This window comes from Peromyscus leucopus, chromosome 10 (genome assembly GCF_004664715.2).
Source record: "Peromyscus leucopus breed LL Stock chromosome 10, UCI_PerLeu_2.1, whole genome shotgun sequence".
In the NCBI taxonomy this organism is placed as follows: Eukaryota; Metazoa; Chordata; class Mammalia; order Rodentia; family Cricetidae; genus Peromyscus; species Peromyscus leucopus.
In genome coordinates, this window is record NC_051071.1 from 81,069,458 (window position 1) to 81,087,164 (window position 17,707).

Sequence of the window (17,707 nt, forward strand, 5' to 3'; positions counted from 1 at the left end):
CGGATTTAGAACGGTGCCTGGCACGAAGTACCCGCTAGGTAAGTAAGTGTTACTTAGTGTAGGTACCTGGGAGGTACCCTGAATCCACGGGAAAAAGCCAAACGCTGAAGCAAAAGAGAAAAAGAAAAAGAAAGGCGGAGGAAGGGGTTTGGAGGCAGGGGGTGGCGAGGGGGGCGTGGTGCGTGGGTCAAGGCTGGAGCACAGCTTCCCTGGCCCCTGGCTGGCCTGGCCTGGGCGGTCGGTGAGTGGAAGCAGGAGGAGGGGCTGAGGAAGGGCGCGGTCGGTCGCGGTCTGGGTCGCCGCCCAGAGCAGCCGGGAGCGACAGCCGAGCGCACACCTTCCCGGACTTCTCCCTCGGGTTCGCGGCCGCTGCGCCGAAGGGTAAGTCTCCCGCGCCCGCCGCTGCGCCCACGGAGCCGCGGTCCCCGAGCACAGCTGGATCCCTGCACTGTCCTGTCCCCGTCCCTCCCCCAAGCCCACTTCCCCTCGGTCGGAGTGAAGGAGACTGAACCCCGGAGCAACAGGGCGTCGCTGGGGGAAGTTACCAAACTCCGGGTCCTGGCGGCCCAAGCTCACATCCTGGGGATCCTGACGTGCTGGGCTCTTCATTCCTAAAGGTCTTGGAAACATTTAAAAGAAGAAGGGGAAGGGGCGTGCCTCGGTGCCTATGTTCTGTGTTGAGAGCTTTATCCCCATCTCTCCTGTAAGCTCATTTCCCCCTTCACATGTGAAGTTTATTTTTATTTTTTTAGAGGTAGGGAAAAGGTTGATTAGGGTATCGGACATTGAGAATTGGGGAAATGCGGTTTTCTCTGAAAAGACACGGTTTTCTGTGATTGCAACAGCATTCTAGGCATGAATCACCTCCCCCGGCCCTTGAGTCAGCAGGTGAGGGATCCAGGTATGCGATTGCAAATGACCATATATAGAAGTTCTGGGTCCCTGGAGCCCCTCCGCAGATAAAAAGGTGAGCACGGGGCAAATTCTTTCCCGGGAGGTGTGTTCAAGAGAAGGGTTTCTGCTCCGGAAGGAACTTCAGTCTAGAGACTCTTCACAAACATCATAAAAAATAGAGCAAAAGGTTATTCTGTGAAGGATTGTTCCTGGTTTTCCAGAAGATGGAAATTTTCAGACTGCCCTGAAAGGTAATTTTAAAATAAAAGGAAAGTTAGACCCCTGTTCCCAGAGCTGTTTGTATTGAGAAATCGGTAGAAAGAAGAGCGGGAGGAAGTACAAGGAAATTATGTAGCTGCTGTAATCCTTTCAGGAAGGATGTGTTTCAAGTCCTTTTGTTAGGTCATCTGGCCTCCAGTGTGGAGTCATTTTTTACTTTTTAAAAGCTTAAGGGGTGGCTGGGTGATACTTCTTAGTAACTTCCAGATTATATTGGATCAACAAACATTAAGCATCCGTTGGGTCAGGGACTGCAGGGCATGGGGACTAACAGTTCATTTCCTTGGAATCTGGATGCCTGGGTTCAGCAGGATCCACCCAATAGCTATGTGGTAGGAATTTTATCATAGCTCTCTGTGCCACAGTGTCTTCCTAGGCAAAGTGGAGATGTTATTAATGGTGCCTCCTTAACTCATTGGGTTACACTGAGACTTATGTTTAAATCACTGAATGAGCCCCCCCTCCCCCCATATACACCAGTGGACAAATATTACACAAATCCCCAGCTTTGTGGAACTCACATTCTCATATTTTCCTATTACCTGGCACATAGTTAAAACACAAGACGCTGGCTGACATTATAATATATCTATTTTTCTTTTTTAGCACTAGCAACAGCCTGCTCTCTGTTTTACAGATGAGGAAATCCTGACTCAAATTAGGTTTCACATTAAGAGATGTGTTAGCTTTTTGTCAGCGTGACAAAACACCCGAGAGAGAAATGATTTAACAGGAGGAAAGGTGTCTTTCAGCTCATGGTTTTAGAGTTTTAGTTCAGTTCTGGGCCACTGGCTCCATTGCTAAACTCTCTAGATGAGGCAGGATATGCTGGTAACAGGTGTCAGTGGCAGAGGAGGGGACCCAGCTCATGGCAGCCAAGAAGCAGAGAGTGGGAGAGAACGGTTCCAGGGGGAAACAGAGACCCGTGTGAAAAGCATGCTGTCACAGACCTACTCCCTTTAGGGGTCTTACCTCCTAAGTTTCCATCATTCCCAGCTGCCCACTAAGTTATGAGCCCATCAATGTGGGTCCATCTACTGCTGAGGTTAGAGTGACCCGTCCTGATCCAGGTGCTCATGAAACTTCCCATCTCTGAACACTGCTGCAATCAGGACCAAAATGGAAATTCCTGTTCTATATGACAACAGGCAGCAACATCATGTTGTACCCACTGTCGACTCTGTGGAGAGACATAGAGGGTCAGACTCTAACCAGAGAGCGGACTACATAAGGTACAGAGAATGGGCAAAATCAGGGGCTAAATATTTCCAGGGACCTTTGAAGAAATTTCCTGTTGAACTTTGCCCTTGAGCTGCCATTGAATTTTTAGAAAATTTTGTTGCCAGGAAGGGTGGGAGCAGCTTGTACTTCTAAATCAACCCTGGAGACAGGCCAGTAGGCCTGAGTAATGTCTACTATGGAAAGTAGACTGGGTCCAAGGAAGTGGCCTTTTTCATGTCTGTACCTACTTGGGATTGACCTGACCTCCTCAAAGAACAGAGATGGGTATTTACAGCAGGCTGCATAGGCTTGGACCTTGGACAATGAATTGGCAAGGAATCCGCCCAAAGCCAGCTGGGATTATCTTGGTTTGGGGTGGGGAACAACTTCCTGGGTCTTCGTTTATTCATTTTTTCCTTGCTGTGACTTCAGCCTGTCCAGGTTAAGGACATCGTTAGTAGACACAGCTCTCCTGGTTTTGTCGGTGTCATTTTGAGATGTGATGTCCTTGTGTAGACCAGGTGACCAGGTGACCCTTCTGCCCCAGCCCCTCTGTGGTGAGACTGCAGGCATGGGCACTGCCCCTGACTACTAGATTTAAGTAAGTAAAAAGGGGCTTCCCGGAAAGTAGTATTCCTGTAAGACACGGAAGTAGAGAGCTGAACTGCTCTTGCCTCGGAGCCCCCAAAGGTCCAGGTCCAACACAAGCCCCTTGCAGATGTTGTAAGGCCAAGGGAAGGGATGGTTAAGGGGAGACACCCGAGCCCCTCCCTTTGGCTACCACACTATTGAAATGGTGGTCTCCGAAGACTTACACCTTCCCCGGAAGTCTCATGCTGGGGGAAGGAAAGGGAAGCCAGACATCTTGTCCCCAGGAAGAGAATTCACAAAGTTTTGACAACTTACAGGACAAACAGGAGCCGAGACAGTAATGGCGGGCCGCTGCCCGGTCAGGCGGTACTGATTAACTGTGCGGGCCTCCTGCCTCCCTCCCCCGCCCCAGTCAGTACCCTGAAGGCAAATATGAGGTTCCTGCACGCCTTGTTTTTCCTCCCAACAGGCCACTCTGAGGGAATCTCCTTTCTCTGCTGTCCATCATTGCTTGTCTCTTTCTGACTGTACTGAGGACAGGTGGCCAGACCCGAATGACTCTGCTGATACTGTGAATTTGGAAAGTGCCTAGTAAATGCTTGCCCAGGGAATGGGTTTCCTGAGGCCAGATTCACACCCTCTTCCAGAGAAGTTTCTCACTGACTGCTGATATCTGCTTTCTGGATGAAGCATTAGGAGTTGGACTGAAAATGTTGTGTTCTGAATCACAATACAGCTTATTCAGTTCAGTACTTCTTTGTTTCTTTTCTAGGTTACTGTGATTTCAGCTTGAGAAAGAGGTGGAGTATCATGGCATCTATCTGGGTGAGTAAAAGAGCTCAGCCTCCACAACACAGTAACTTATGTGAGTCACAGAAAATCAAACGACTAGGAAAAAAGGTTGAAAGTTGATTAACTGTTACACACACACACACACACACACACACACACACACACACACACACACCAAAAAGCTAGAGAATATCTAAAAACAATAAATTATAAAAGAATACATTATAAGCCAGTGTGGTAGCTTATATCTGTAATTCTAGAACTCAGAAAGTTAAGGCAGGAGGATGTCAAGTTTGAGGAGAAACTGAGTTATGTAGGGAGAATTTATCTAAAAAGGACTAGTAGTGAAAATGTCTTAGCGGGCCTGGAGTCAATGCTTCAATACCACACTTGCATGCAGAGGACCGGGCTTCAGTTCCCAGAATCCACATCGGGCTGGTTGCAATCGCCTGTAGCTTCAGCCTCATGGGATCCAACACTCCAGCTTCTGAGGACACCTGTACTTCTATGTGCATACAACCCCTCCCTCCACCCTCCACACACAGGTAAGCAGTTTTTAAAGGTATTGTAGAGTTCCACACTTGGCAAAGAGACCCTAACGAAAAATAAATTTAGTGTATAACTCAACATATATAATGATAAAGATGACATTTACTATCAGACAAAGAAAGATGGTTTCTTCTGTTAGTAAAATTAGAGAGACTTCTAGCTCATTGAAGGAAAAGTAAATCTATACTCCATCTCCCTTCTTATGTTAAAATAAAATTCAGATGCATAAAATATAAAAATGAGGGGCTGGTTAGTAAAGTGCTTGTGATGGCAAGCCCCGGGGTCCGTGAGAAACCCTGTCTCAAAAAATAAGGTGAGTGGTCCTGAGAAATGACACCAGATACTCTGTGGCCTCTGCAGGTACCTGCACACATGTGCACCTACGCAGCTATGAGCATGTACTCACAATCTGCAAACACACACACACACACACACACTATATATATATATGTATATATATATATTGTGTGTATGTATATATATATATATACGTACACACACACAATAAGATTCAAGTGGATCTTTTAGAATTAATTTGGAATGGAGAAGGCAATTACAGCCATAAGCCTAAAGCAAAAGCCTTTAAAAACATGTATCTGTTTATGTATACATCTGTAATTGTGGCAGCAACATGGTGAATGGAGCCAGCAGATAACCTCCAGGGAGAGACATTTGTAGAACATCAGACAAGAGATTTATTTCTGTAACATACAAATGACTTGAATAAAGCAATTTTTAAAAATGAGCTCAGTGGGAAACTGTATACACAAAGTAGCACGTGAGAAGAATTACAAGTATCTGGTACACGTGTATATAGACCCTTGCAGAGCTAAAGAAATACCTAGCACAATAAGGAACTATTTCCTACCTAAGAACTCAGTAACTGGAAAAAAAGACAAAGTTAGTTGTGTATTCAACAAGAAGTCTCACACTGTTCAGGAGAGACTATATTACACTTTTGGGTAGTGTTTGAATCCACATCTGTCAGTGTTAAATGTTTGTGGCCTTTACCCCAGTAATTCCACTTCTCATTATGTATCATAAATGTGAATAAGGTTGAAAAATGGGGGCAAAAGCATAATTGCCCATAGTACTGAAAATATAGACAATGTAAAGGAACACCCTGTAGGTACAATTACTCATTTTTAATTTGCAGTCATTTTTAATATAATCACTAGAAAGAATGTGGGGAGGAAACATTTAGCTCTATGGAATGACCTTAGGAACTGTACCAAAATGTGTCCGTCAATGAGAACTCAAGCTCCAGGAGCAGAAGGTACAGTGGCTCTGTGTAAAGAAAGGACATGAAAGGGACATGTACAGACAGTGCTGCTGACAGCCCCTGGGCGGCCCCTGCTTCTCTCCATCGTGTCTCCTTTAAGCCATGAGCATACATTTTCCTGTATGAGAAGTTGAAGGACAAGCACGCAGAGGTGTGGCATGCCCGTAGCAGGGCCCACGGAGGGGGAAGTGTGCTATGCCCCGGTCAGGAAACTAACCTTATCCCTTTCCCTGCCCGAAAGCCCTCCTGAGTTTATGCGTCTCTGACAGAGACAGAGACAGGTGGGAAGAGGCTTCTCAAAACGCTAGCCCTGGTCCACTAGGAAACAGACATGGAGTCGGCTGACACATTTAACGGGCTGAGAGAGCCTTGGTTGAGTGGGAGACAGGGGGCATTTAGTGAGACGGTTGGAGTCAGTCATACAATGACGGTAAACTTAGAATGCAGACCACATAGCTGGCGATCGATGTTCCTCTGTGGTGGGGTGCTCACCTAGTGCGTGCTAAGGCTCTGGGTTCCGTCCTGGGGACCATAAACAAATGGGGATGTTTGCTGCATGTGGTCACACCAAACATGTAATCCCAGGACTTGGGAGGTGGGTCAAGAGTTCAAGGTCATTCTCTGCTACATAGACAAAGTTCAAGACAGCTTGGGATAGTTTAGTGTCACTCCTCACCAAACACACACACACACACACACACACACACACACACACACACACACGCACGCACGCCTGCCAAACCTTCTTAATTATCCCACAGTTTATCTGCAGTATGAACTGACTCCCATGGCGATACATTTTTCTTTAGCTAAGAAGTAAAAGCACCCCCCTCTCAGTGAACAGGGGAAAGGATCACAATGTGTCCTATATGCACAGGATAGAGCATCATCCAGCCTTAAAATCAAAGGGGTCTTAAAAGTGGGTGAGCCTTGAAATGTTCGGTTAGTAAAGTAAGACAGTCATGTAGATATGAACATTACATAATTCCTCTTATGTAAGGCATCTAAAGGAATACACAGAGAACTCTGGCTGCCAGGAGCACAGGAGGGCAAGAGGACATTGTTGTTAAGCCAGCATAGAATTTGTGTTCTACAAAATGATAAGGTTCTGGAATTGCCTCAGATCAATATGAATATTCTCACTATTCCTGAACTATGTGTTTTAGAAGGGTTAAAATTTACCAAAAAAAAAAAATCAATTTTACAGGTTTAATATTCATGTGTGTCCATGTGTACGCACGTCTGTGTACGTGCTTGTGAACATGTCAGCATGTAGGTGGGGGCTGTAAGCAAGTGTGCAGTAAAGCAACCACGGAAAATGGCCGCTTCATGATTAGGGGGAAGGTTTTTATGGTTGGTAAGAGAGAGAGAGAACAGCCAGAGGCATCTGGAAGAGACCAGAGTGGAGAGGGCAAGAAGCAGACGTGATATGGCCAGGGCTATCCGTGGGAGAGGCGAGGTAGCCGGGGGAGGGGATGCACCTTGCCAGGAACTGGTGTCTAGGAAGAGGGAAGTCTGTGAAGCCCTGTCAACCACAACAGCCTGTGAACTAGCACAGGGGAGCAGGAGGAGGGAAGTGGGAGGGCCAGGAGGCTGGCAAGAAAAGGGCAGACTCCCAGCTTATTTCTCAAGCCCCTGACTTGAGACAGAGGCCTGGCATGCCTTCCAGCCAGCTGGGGTCCCTCTCTGGACAACTTGGTCCAGGATAGCCAGATATGTTCAAGGCAGGTCCTGAGTCCTGACCATATTTACCTGAAGCTGTGGGTCTTTCGGCTTCCCTTTCTTTGTTTAACCCGATCAACCCAAAATTAAGGACAGGGACTCATCTCAGGTCACCAGAACCCACTTTTCCCCAGGCCTCCAGAGGAAAAATGGATCTATTCTGCAGGGAGTCTCTCTCTGTGTATGCTTTTCTCTGTGTCTCTGTCTCTCTCTGTGCATGAGCGAGAATGTGTGCGTGAACGCGCGCGCGCACGCACACACGCACACACACGTACGCCTACTTTTATAATAAGGTTTGTTACCAGTTGCTGCCCGTTGTGTCTGGGACGTCCTTTTCAAGTCCCTGCCTTTTCAAGTCTCTCATCTTGAAGAACATGATGAAGACTCCTAAACAGTCAGCCCCCTGCCGCTGACACACAGCACTGGGTTTGCAGGCACACCCTGCTGCTCATGGCCTGCACACTGGTGCTGAGGATTGGATCCCAGTCCCTCATGCTCTCAAAGCAGGCGCTTCACTAAGCTACCTCCCAGCCCTCTGGGTTTATATTCTTACCAGAAAGTTCTGTTATGACACAGATTTGCTGCCCTATGCACATATGGAGCCCGGGTTGCTGTAAGAAAAAAATAATCTTTATTTCGTGGTTGACTGACAAGGACTCTGGGAGCTGAGCACTCAGAGCTCTGTTTAGGAAGGGAAGCAACTGCTTCTTAGCTGGGTGGTGCAGAGGGGCGTCTTGTATGACACTAGCAGAAATGGGCATCACACCACTTCCTGAGTCATGATTCTCTAGAAGTTGTCATGTGCTGCACTGGAGACTTGGGGACGTTGACATCGAAAGGTCATCGACGGGACAAACTCACTTCTGCACACACCCATTTCTATAAAGCTCGTTCCAAGCTGTTCTCGAGAGGATTCCGGATGCAGTACACGAAAGACAACTTAAGAACTTGCTTATTTACTGAATTTGTGCCCAAGGCTGCAGCTGCGTTCCTTCTCAGTGTTTTTTTTTCCCCTCCTTACACACAAAAGCAAATACACGCCCAAGTACAAATACGAAGTCGATTCCACCCATTCCTGCACATCTCTAGGTCACTTTGAGGTTACCAGTGTATGGCTAGTTTATTGTAACTAACTCAGGATTAAAAGAAACTAGGAAGGCATGAGGAAGGCAAGGAGCCTCCCATTCTGGGGTCTAGTTGGAGTCTTCGCCAGATGAAAGTCACGAATTCCAGCACAGTTAACAACATTTGCTGTGAAGGTTGCCTCTGTAGAGACACATTCCTTCTCTGTGGAGCTATTTCAAATAAGACTGTTAAAACAGCAGTGAGCCGTGCTTAAGAACTAAGCATGTGACCTTTGAGTCTTTCCTAGATGAGAACTCCCAATTTTCTGGGAGTCTCGAAAACAGGACTGAACTTGGTTTACAGTAGAAAGTCTTACCTCACTTATGCAGCCAGTATTGCCCATGGTTTTACCTTATTAGCTGAAATTCTATTTAATAACTCACTTACCAAAAAAGAGAGAAAGATGTACCCTTGTGCTGTGGGATGTTCTGTATGTCCTGTGGGAGCCCGTTCTTGGGTTCCTCGTGGCTTCACGCAGCAGGTCCGCATAGAGGATGATTAGGACCTGAGTGCAGGTGTCTGAGATGATCTGCACTTGGCTGTGCTGGGGGATGGTCTGTATGTCAAGTTGCTCTGATTGGTCAATAAATAAAACCTGATTGGCCATGGCTAGGCAGGAAGTATAGGCAGGACTAACAGAGAAGAGAAAAAAAGAACAGGAAGGCAGAAGGACTCACTGCCAGCCACCTGCCAGGACAAGCAACATGTGAAAATGTCGGTAAGCCACGAGCCACGTGGCAAGGTATAGATTTGTGGAAATGGATTAATTTAAGATATAGGAACAGTTAGCAAGAAGCCTGCCATGGCCATACAGTTTGTAAGCAATATAAGTCTCTGTGTTTACTTGGTTGGGTCTGAGCAGCTGTGGGACTGGCGGGTGACAAAGATTTGTCCTAACTGTGGGCAAGGCAGGAAAACTCTAGCTACACCCTTGAAGTGTAGGCATTGTCTACTTAAAAAGGCCCCTCTCACACTGGAATATGCGCTATCCTTTTCCAACACATCTTTCTCCCTAATGCCCATGTTTAAGGTAGGCTTCATACGGGCTCATCCCAAAATTCTTTTCTGTGGTCCAGTCAGGAATCTGGCTTCACCTGAGGTCTCTGGAAAGAACTCCTCAGCTTGTGTCTCTGGGTCCTGTCCTGATGGCCTCTGGCAGAATAAAGTCAAGCAAGGAGTCCTCAGGCACTTTTCGGTACATTCCTCTGAGGAAGGAATGGTTGGGTTCTCCGCTTTCTAGCTGAAGGTGTTGAAACTCTGCCACTGTTTTGGATAAATAATCTCTGTTGCCTCAGTATGTCTTTTGTTCTGGAGTTTTAAGTCTTTGTTTATGTTCGATCTGACCCGTCTGAGGGCCTGATAGCAGTTTGTACTCCTGGACCTGAGAGTCCTGTGTTGTATGTTGCCTTGAAAGTAGAATTGCTTATAACATAATGTTTTCAAAATATTAATTTTATTTTTATTTGTGTGTACATACACATATGTGCAGGTGCCTGGGGAGGCCAGAGGTGTTTGATCAGCTGGAGTTGGGGTTACGGGAGGTTGTGAGCTGCCTGATGTGGGTGTTAGGAACCACAGAGCCAGCTCCTCAGCTCCCAGGTTGTAACTTTCTGTGAAGGTGTGATAACAAGGCCTGGGGAGAGGGCTCAGTGGCTAAGTGGCTGCCCTTCTAGAAGACCCACATGGTGAGTCATAACTCTCTCCAGTGGAGTTATGACTTTTCTGGCTTCTGCAGACTCCAGACATGCACACGGCACATAGACATATATGCAAGGGAAGCACCCAAGCACATAAAATAAAAACCAATTATTTAAAAAAGACCTACTGTGTGTGTGTGTGTGTGTGTGTGTGTGTGTGTGTGTGTGTGTGTGTGTGTGTGTATCTCCTTGTCTCTCTGCTGTGGGAGCCCAGCACACTACCCTGCTTGCATGTTAGTGTCTCCACCAACAGGGAAGCTCCCCCGAGCCTCAGTGGTCAGAGTTTTAACTGGGCATGGCTGATTAAAATATTAACTTGTTATTATATTATTGAGTTCAATATCTAGACTCCTTTCTTTCCCAAGAGGTGGAGCTGCCTCCAGTCCCAGCCCTCTAAATTACGTAGTCTTTCTGGTGGCTAGCTCCCATCCTGAAACTGTCAAAGGACCAAGGATGAGTCACCTCAGTCACAGAACAAAGGCATGCCTTCCACTCCGGAAATTCCAGGGCTTTTGAAACTCTTTGCCAAGAACCAGGACAGAGCCAAACACATCAAACCACCGTGCAGCCCACCTTGCCGCGCTGAGTCTGCAAAGCCGCATCGCCTGTCTTTCTCTGATGAAATGACAGGGACACAGACATGGACGGGGCCCTCTTAATGCTGGTGGGAAGCTGTGATTGTAAATTATGTCTTTAATCACGAGGAAAACGAGAATAGGTGGATATAATGAAGACTGGCAAAATGAAACGTTCTGGAACATGGGATCCGCATAGAAGAAATGGAAAATACACCTTTGGTGTTGGAGATGTAGCTCAGTGGTAGAGTGCTTGTCTGCCATGCACAAGGCCCTGGCTTGGCTCTGCAAGGCCATAAGGAAAGGTGTGTCTCTGTAGGGGGCAGGGCGTGGATCTGTAATGGTGGAAATCGGCAGAGAGGTCAAAGTCACCTGTGATCGACCATGTGTTCGTGGGGGCCAGTTAGAGTGTGGCGGCCCTTCCCCATGTGACCCATCCCCATCTGACCATCCCCTTCTTTGCTGGGGACTTGGTTGATGCGGTTTGACAGACAAAGACACCGAATCTCATTTCTGTGGTTGGCCCAGAGGAAATATACCAGCGCTTGGCGAGCACAGGGAAAGTGCAGTGTGCTATGATGAGAGGATTTGTGAACGGGTGATGGTGCTTTTGTGGGTGATGGAAGATGTTATAAGTGGTTTAAGCTCTGCAGAAAGGAAGCTGAGACCTTTCAGAAGAGGGCACAGCATGGGCAACCATGAGGGAGTCCTAAAGATGGAGAGAAAGACTTCAGACCCAAAGAAGAGTCCTAAAGATGGAGAGAAAGACTTCAGACCCAAAGAGGAGAAACAGTTGAGGAGAGCATGGCAGGAGTCCTGAAGGAAGCTTGGTGTGGGAGAGCAGCTTGGGGTTCCGTCCACTTCATCTTTCCAAGGTCGTCTTGGGCCTGGGGCACCACCGAGAGGAGGAGAGAGACTACAGGCCACAGCAGCTGGAGAAGCAGAGGCGGCAGGAGGGTGTGGCCTGATTTGTGGGAGAGAGAGATACGGCTAGAGGGTCGATGACCTCACAGTGCTCGAATTCTCTCTGGCGTTTAGATGCCGGTGGTGTGGGGTTGGAGTTCTGAGAGCCCTGATTTCCCATGTCTTGCCTGAGTGAAGACAACCCACCACTCTTTCTCTGCTGGTGCGTTTGCTCTTCCTGACGTGGAGTGAGAGATGCATCCATGTCCAAACTGTGGGTCTGCTGTAGTCCTTCACTGGCCTTGCTCTCATCCACCACGTCTCGGGAATGGAATGCCTGGCTTTGAAACTGACTTTTTGTGACCCAAGTCAAATGAGGGGCCTCTTCTGTGGTGATTGTAACTTCCTATCTGCTGTGTATGTTTTAAACCCTTCTTCTTTAGGTAAATATTAGCACTTGGGCCATTGGCCCTCAGCAGGAAGTTGTTAGAAAGCAGGTTAGACCTACATTTCAAATCAAAACATATATATATATAGTGTTTGGATAAATAAAACAAAAACTAGCTTTTCAGTCTCAGGGAGGAAGGAGGTGTTCTGGGAACGGATGGAATGAGCACTAAAGAGCTCACGTTCCCTGGACCAAGATCCAAGTCCAACCATGGTGGAGAGTCCCTCTGTGATAGTTAATCATGATAAAACTACAATTTGAGTGACCTATGGGGCACCCCTGGATAGACCTGGGAAGTCAGAGGCAAAGGAGAAAGAATTCAATTCAATTAGAATCAAGGAATGTCCACATAAAAAGGTATGGTTTCGTGCTCTTGAAAGCCTATTGCTTAGCAGATGCAGAATAGGGTGGGGGTGTTGAAGTCCTATGTCAGTATTAATGTATGTATTAATGTATGTATTAATACATTATGTTTTATTGCATACGTATTACAATATGTAAAATTAATGCCTGGGTCTCACATAAGGTAGAAGAGGGTAAGTCTGAAGGGCAGAGGTTCTCAAGTCTGCCCCTACCTGTTACCTGTTATTGGATCTTGGCTCCTTTCATTTTCATCTCTCTGTGTGATGATTAAGTGCCTCACCTGAACACTGGAGGTGGGTTGAAATAGTATTGACAACCACTTTGGACAGGGTTATAAAAGATGAAGCCTGTCTGTGTAGAATTTTGGCATGGAACTTTGAACCATCTGGGGGTATCATTTGATAATTCACAAAGGAAGCAAGGCCTAAGAAAGACAAAAAAAAAAAAAATGCATTATTGCCGGGCGGTGGTGGCGCACGCCTTTAATCCCAGCACTCGGGAGGCAGAGCCAGGCGGATCTCTGTGAGTTCAAGGCCAGCCTGGGCTACCAAGTGAGTTCCAGGAAAGGCGCAAAGCTACACAGAGAAACCCTGTCTCGAAAAACCAAAAAAAAAAAAAAAATGCATTATTACATTGTGTGTGTGTGTGTGTGTGTGTGTGTATCTGTCTCTCTGCCTCTGTCTGTCTCTCATATCTATCTATCATCTATCTATCTATCTATCTATCTATCTATCTATCTATCTATCTATCTATCATCTATCTATATCTGTCTATATATCTGTCTATCTGTCTATCTATCTATCTATCTATCTATCTATCTATCATCTATCTATATCTGTCTATATATCTGTCTATCTATCTATCCATCCATCCATCCATCTATCTATCTATGAGGACATGTGTAAAAGTCAGAGGACAGCTTGCAAGAACCAGTTCTCTCCTTCCACCATGTGGGTTCACAGGATCAAGCTCAGGTGGTGAAGCTTGGCCAGAACTAGGCTCTGATGATGTATGAGACAGAGAAAGAGACTAAAACAGCATGGAGTCCACATTTTATTAAGAGAGACCAACAGTAGACAAATAAACACATGTATAATCTCTGAAGTTCACTGTAAGCGGCAGAGAGGAAAGCAACATGGATGTCAGAGCGATGGTCTCTCTTAGTCTCTGCTCTGATGGGTGAGCAGAAGTCAACATGGATGAAGGAGGGGGCTAGAGGGGGTCTTAGGGAAGAGAACCCTAAGGCAGAGGAAGCACAGTGTGGAGCTCTGCGGCCATAGATCACCAAGAAACTTCGCACGAAGTGAGAGAAGGGAGACAAGACTAGAAGGAGACTTGAGGAGACGTTACAGTTATTTCTTTTGTGTGTGATGCTTTAGAATCCCCACCCCCCAGCCCGCCCGCCCCAGACACACCAAGTCCCAGAGTCTCCTGTCTCCTTATGAACTGTTCATGAAGTGTCCTCTGCACTAACATCACATTAGTTCTCATTCTCTCTCCTCTGTACCACCCCCCCATCGTGTGTGTGTGTGTGTGTGTGTGTGTGTGTGTGTGTTGCATTGTGCACTCCAGTGCTTCACATTGAACCCAGCCAGGGTCTCATGCATTAGGCAAGGGTCTACCTCTGGGTTAGCAAGCACTCTTGAATCTGTAACAATTCATGAGGATCGTCACTTCCCAAACAAACTCATAAACAAACCATAAAATGAAACATTCTACTATTGTGTCCATGTGGACAGCAATAGCTTTGGCCATTTTTTTTCAAGAGACCTTCTTCCCAGAATGTCCCCAATAGTCAATCAATGTCCTTGGTCTCATTTCCTTGTGGGTAGGTTCCCAACCCCAGAGTTGTGAAGCAGATGGAAAGAGTTGTCATCACTGCAGTCTACAAACCCTGTGGAGTCAGGGCTCTGGCTGAGTCTAAAACTCTCATCCCCAGGGTGACGGCATTGGGATATGGGTTCTTTATAAGTGATGAGGGAAGAGTCCTCATGACTGGAGCTTTTAAAGGGGGCTGAAGAAAGGGAGCCAGTGTCCTTGGCCATGTGAGGCTGCAATGAGGAGGTACCACCTATGAGGCAGAGTGTGGTCTCTCACCAGAGAGCCTGTTTCCTACTGCTGTGATAAGACACCTTGACTAAAATCAGCTTGAGGAGGAAGGGATTTGTTTCATTTTACACTTCTAGGTAACTGTACATCACTTGAGGGAAGTCAAGGCAGGAACTCAAGCAAGGCAAGAACCTGGAGGCAGGAACGGAAGCAGAGCCGCGAAGGAGTGCTGCTTAGTAGATTGCTAAGCCTGCCTTCTTAGAGTACCTAGGACCAGCAGCCCAGGGGTGGCTCTGCCCACAGTGAGCTGAGCCTCCCCACATTAATCACCAATCAGGAAAATGCCCCCACAGGCTTACCCGCAAGCCAATCTGGTGGAGAGAATTTTCTTAATTGAGGTTCCCTCTTCCAAAATGACATTTGTGTCAAGTTGACATGAACCCGTCCAACACAGAGCCCAAGGAAGGCAGTGGATGGCGGATCTTCATCATAGGAGACATATACTTCTAAGGAGTCAGGTTCTCTTCACATCAAAACCCATTTTTCATAGGAAGTGTAATTCAAATACATGTCTGTCCCCACCTTCCTGGGTTCCTGAACCCCACCACTGTGTCTGGGTGATCACAATCCGGGGCTCAGGTACTGAAACATCCTGTTTCATGGGTATTTGGGGAGAAATGGCTGTGTTTACAAGAGCTTGAAAGGATAAATGTTTCTTCCATGCGTGAGCACAAAAGTGAATTTAAAGATCCTCAGACCCCTTAGATACATTGCTGAGGAAGCCCTGATGTCAGCCACCTTCTCTTGACATCCTTGAGGGCCACCAATGCCACCTGCAGGCAGAAGGCGGTACTGCCTCTCTTTGGGGACATCTGGGGCTGAGGGGAGCCTGCTTGTGGCATTGATGGCAGAGCCTTCTCTTTGTATGTCACCTGCCACTGCTCCGGTGACTATCGCCAGTCTGTGGGAGAATGGAGTCTCTAGTATGTGGCCTGGGGGACCTGAATCATTACCAGTGCCTTTTTCCTGATATTTCACCCAATAAATAAGCATGTTCAGGCTGCCATGATAGAACACCACAGACTGGGTGGCTGCAGACAAGAGACATGCATTGTCTCAATTCTGGAAGGGACAAGTCCAAAACCAAGGTGTCAGTGTGGCCATCTTCCTTCTAAAGCTTGTAGGGGAGTCCGGCCTTGCCTCTCTAGCTTCCTGCAGTTTGCTGCTGTAGAGAAGCGATGATCCTCATAAATAAGTGGTGGGGACTGCCCCCTGTTTTGAAAGCCAGACCAACGAGATGAAAATAAACAGAAGTTGATGTCATACATTCAGGGGAGAAATCCAGAGCATCGAAAATGGTTCTCGGAGGTGGCTCTGAATTTTAGCTCATCTAGCATCTTCAACGATGAGTGCATTTTGAGAAAAGTGACGAGACGGGATAAGAAAGGACTTGGGTCTCTGCAGACAATCATTTGGGGGGAAGAAGGCAAATGACTATAGACAAAGTCTAGTTAGTGATGCTACATTGCACAATCCCCCAGGTCCCAGCTCCGGGTTGGTAAGGGTCTCAAACTATGTGAATGATTAACCTTTGTTCCCTAGAGGAGATGACAAGGCAGGACACCTTTTGTCCTTGATGCCAATATCCTTCTTTGGGGTGACTGAGAAGCTGGGCTGAGAGCTCAAGTGTATCCCTTTCTCCATGTCCTTAGTTCCCCCATCCTTCCTCTTGGGGGAGGCATGTGTCTGGTCTCTCATATTGGCAAACTTCGCTGTTCCTTGCTTCAAGCCTGTGTAGTCTCTGCCTTCATCGTCATACCACATTCCCCTCAAATTCCCTCGGTCCTTGCAGAACTATCTTCTTACAGAACGCTAGTCATATTGGGTCAGAGGCCCATGCCTACGCACTTTATCTCAACCACTGGCATTTGGAGTGACCTTGCATCCAACCACAGTTACATTCTTTGGGCTGCTGGTTAGTTCTTTGGCACAGGGACGATGCAGTCCAAGTCTTTGCCTGCCTCATGTGACCATATTTTATTTCAGGGCCCATTCTAGGACCCTTCTTTGGTTTTGAAAGACCATTTCTTCTCAGAAGAATTGAACAAAAAGTCTTTCACTTTCCAATTTGAGCTGCTTTACTTTTACAGTCTGCTCCATTTCCCCTGTACCTACCATAAAGCTTCATGACCCAGCACAGCGCCTTGACATTGAGCGCAGAGTGTAATCATTTCCTCCTGGCTCTTTGAGAGCCCTTGATTCCTAGCATTGTCTCTGAGGCTTCATTTTTGGCTCTGGCTTTTCTGGGACTTTATGAGGTGATGTGTGATAGGGCTGTATCTCACTTCAGAATGTGCATGCAGTTGCTGCCATTTTTTTTTTTTTTTTTTTTTTTTGCTATGGAGCATTTGGCTCTAAATATGTTTTGTGTCAACAGAGTTGGCACCCTGTGTTTCTCTTTTATTCATCCTTTGTCTATAAAGGTTCAATTGATTGCAAGCCTGGTAAACATTCCATGAAGAAATAGGTGCAGCCATGTTTACTGAGACAAGGACAGATTGGCCAACCAAGGTAACAGCAGACAATGCCCTGGGGCAATTTGGCTATGGTGGTGGCTTCAGGGCACCATTCTCTGTAGCTAGCCAAAGGATAGTTTTAGATGATCAAGGAAAATTCTACTGGCATAAGGTAGATTCAAAGGAGGAGTTAGTCTAGACTAGTAAGTTGAAGAAAAGAATAACAGGATGGACCAGTCTCTGGTTGTGTGAACTTGGGCAAGGTTCCTAAGCATCCCTTTCTTCATCCAGGCATAGGATTTAAGTGTCTGCTTTATATGTTTATCGTGGGGATTGACAATGTTCCTAGCACAGCTCTAGGCACATAGCAACTAACTGTCCTTATCATAAAGAATTCCTATTATTTTCCTACTTTATTCTTTTCAATGCTTTATTTCTCAATGGATTTCAGCATCATTTTTCTTTTGAGAGCATCTAAAGGTCAAGCTTGAGAAAAGGGAAGAAGCTAAATATGCATAAATAGATGGAACTCTGATCAAGCACGATTTTGAAAAATGACTTTAGCCGAGTATTCATGGGACGTTCGACATTATCACTGGCTATGTTAGGTACCGGGGAAGTGACTGCACTAAGAACCAGTTAATGATTTGCCTGGCAAGACACTAAGGCTTCAGTGAAACAGTCAATCACAATAACTTGGG

The 17,707-nt window shown here is 46.5% G+C and overlaps 1 protein-coding gene across 3 annotated transcripts in view; it reads left to right on the top strand.

Moving 5' to 3' along the window:
- Positions 1-275: 275 nt before the first annotated feature.
- Anxa3 (annexin A3) overlaps positions 276-17,707 on the top strand; it is a 59,216-nt gene continuing 41,784 nt past the window's right edge. For 2 of the 3 annotated variants that reach the window (XM_028873144.2, XM_037209186.1), the window contains exons 1-2: positions 276-381; positions 3,758-3,810. In XM_028873144.2, coding sequence (XP_028728977.1) covers positions 3,796-3,810 — 15 coding nt within the window. In that variant the 5' untranslated portion in view covers positions 276-381; positions 3,758-3,795. Of the gene's footprint in view, positions 382-2,976; positions 2,996-3,757; positions 3,811-17,707 lie in introns of those variants that run through there. The other variant, XM_037209185.1, reaches the window with a different exon arrangement.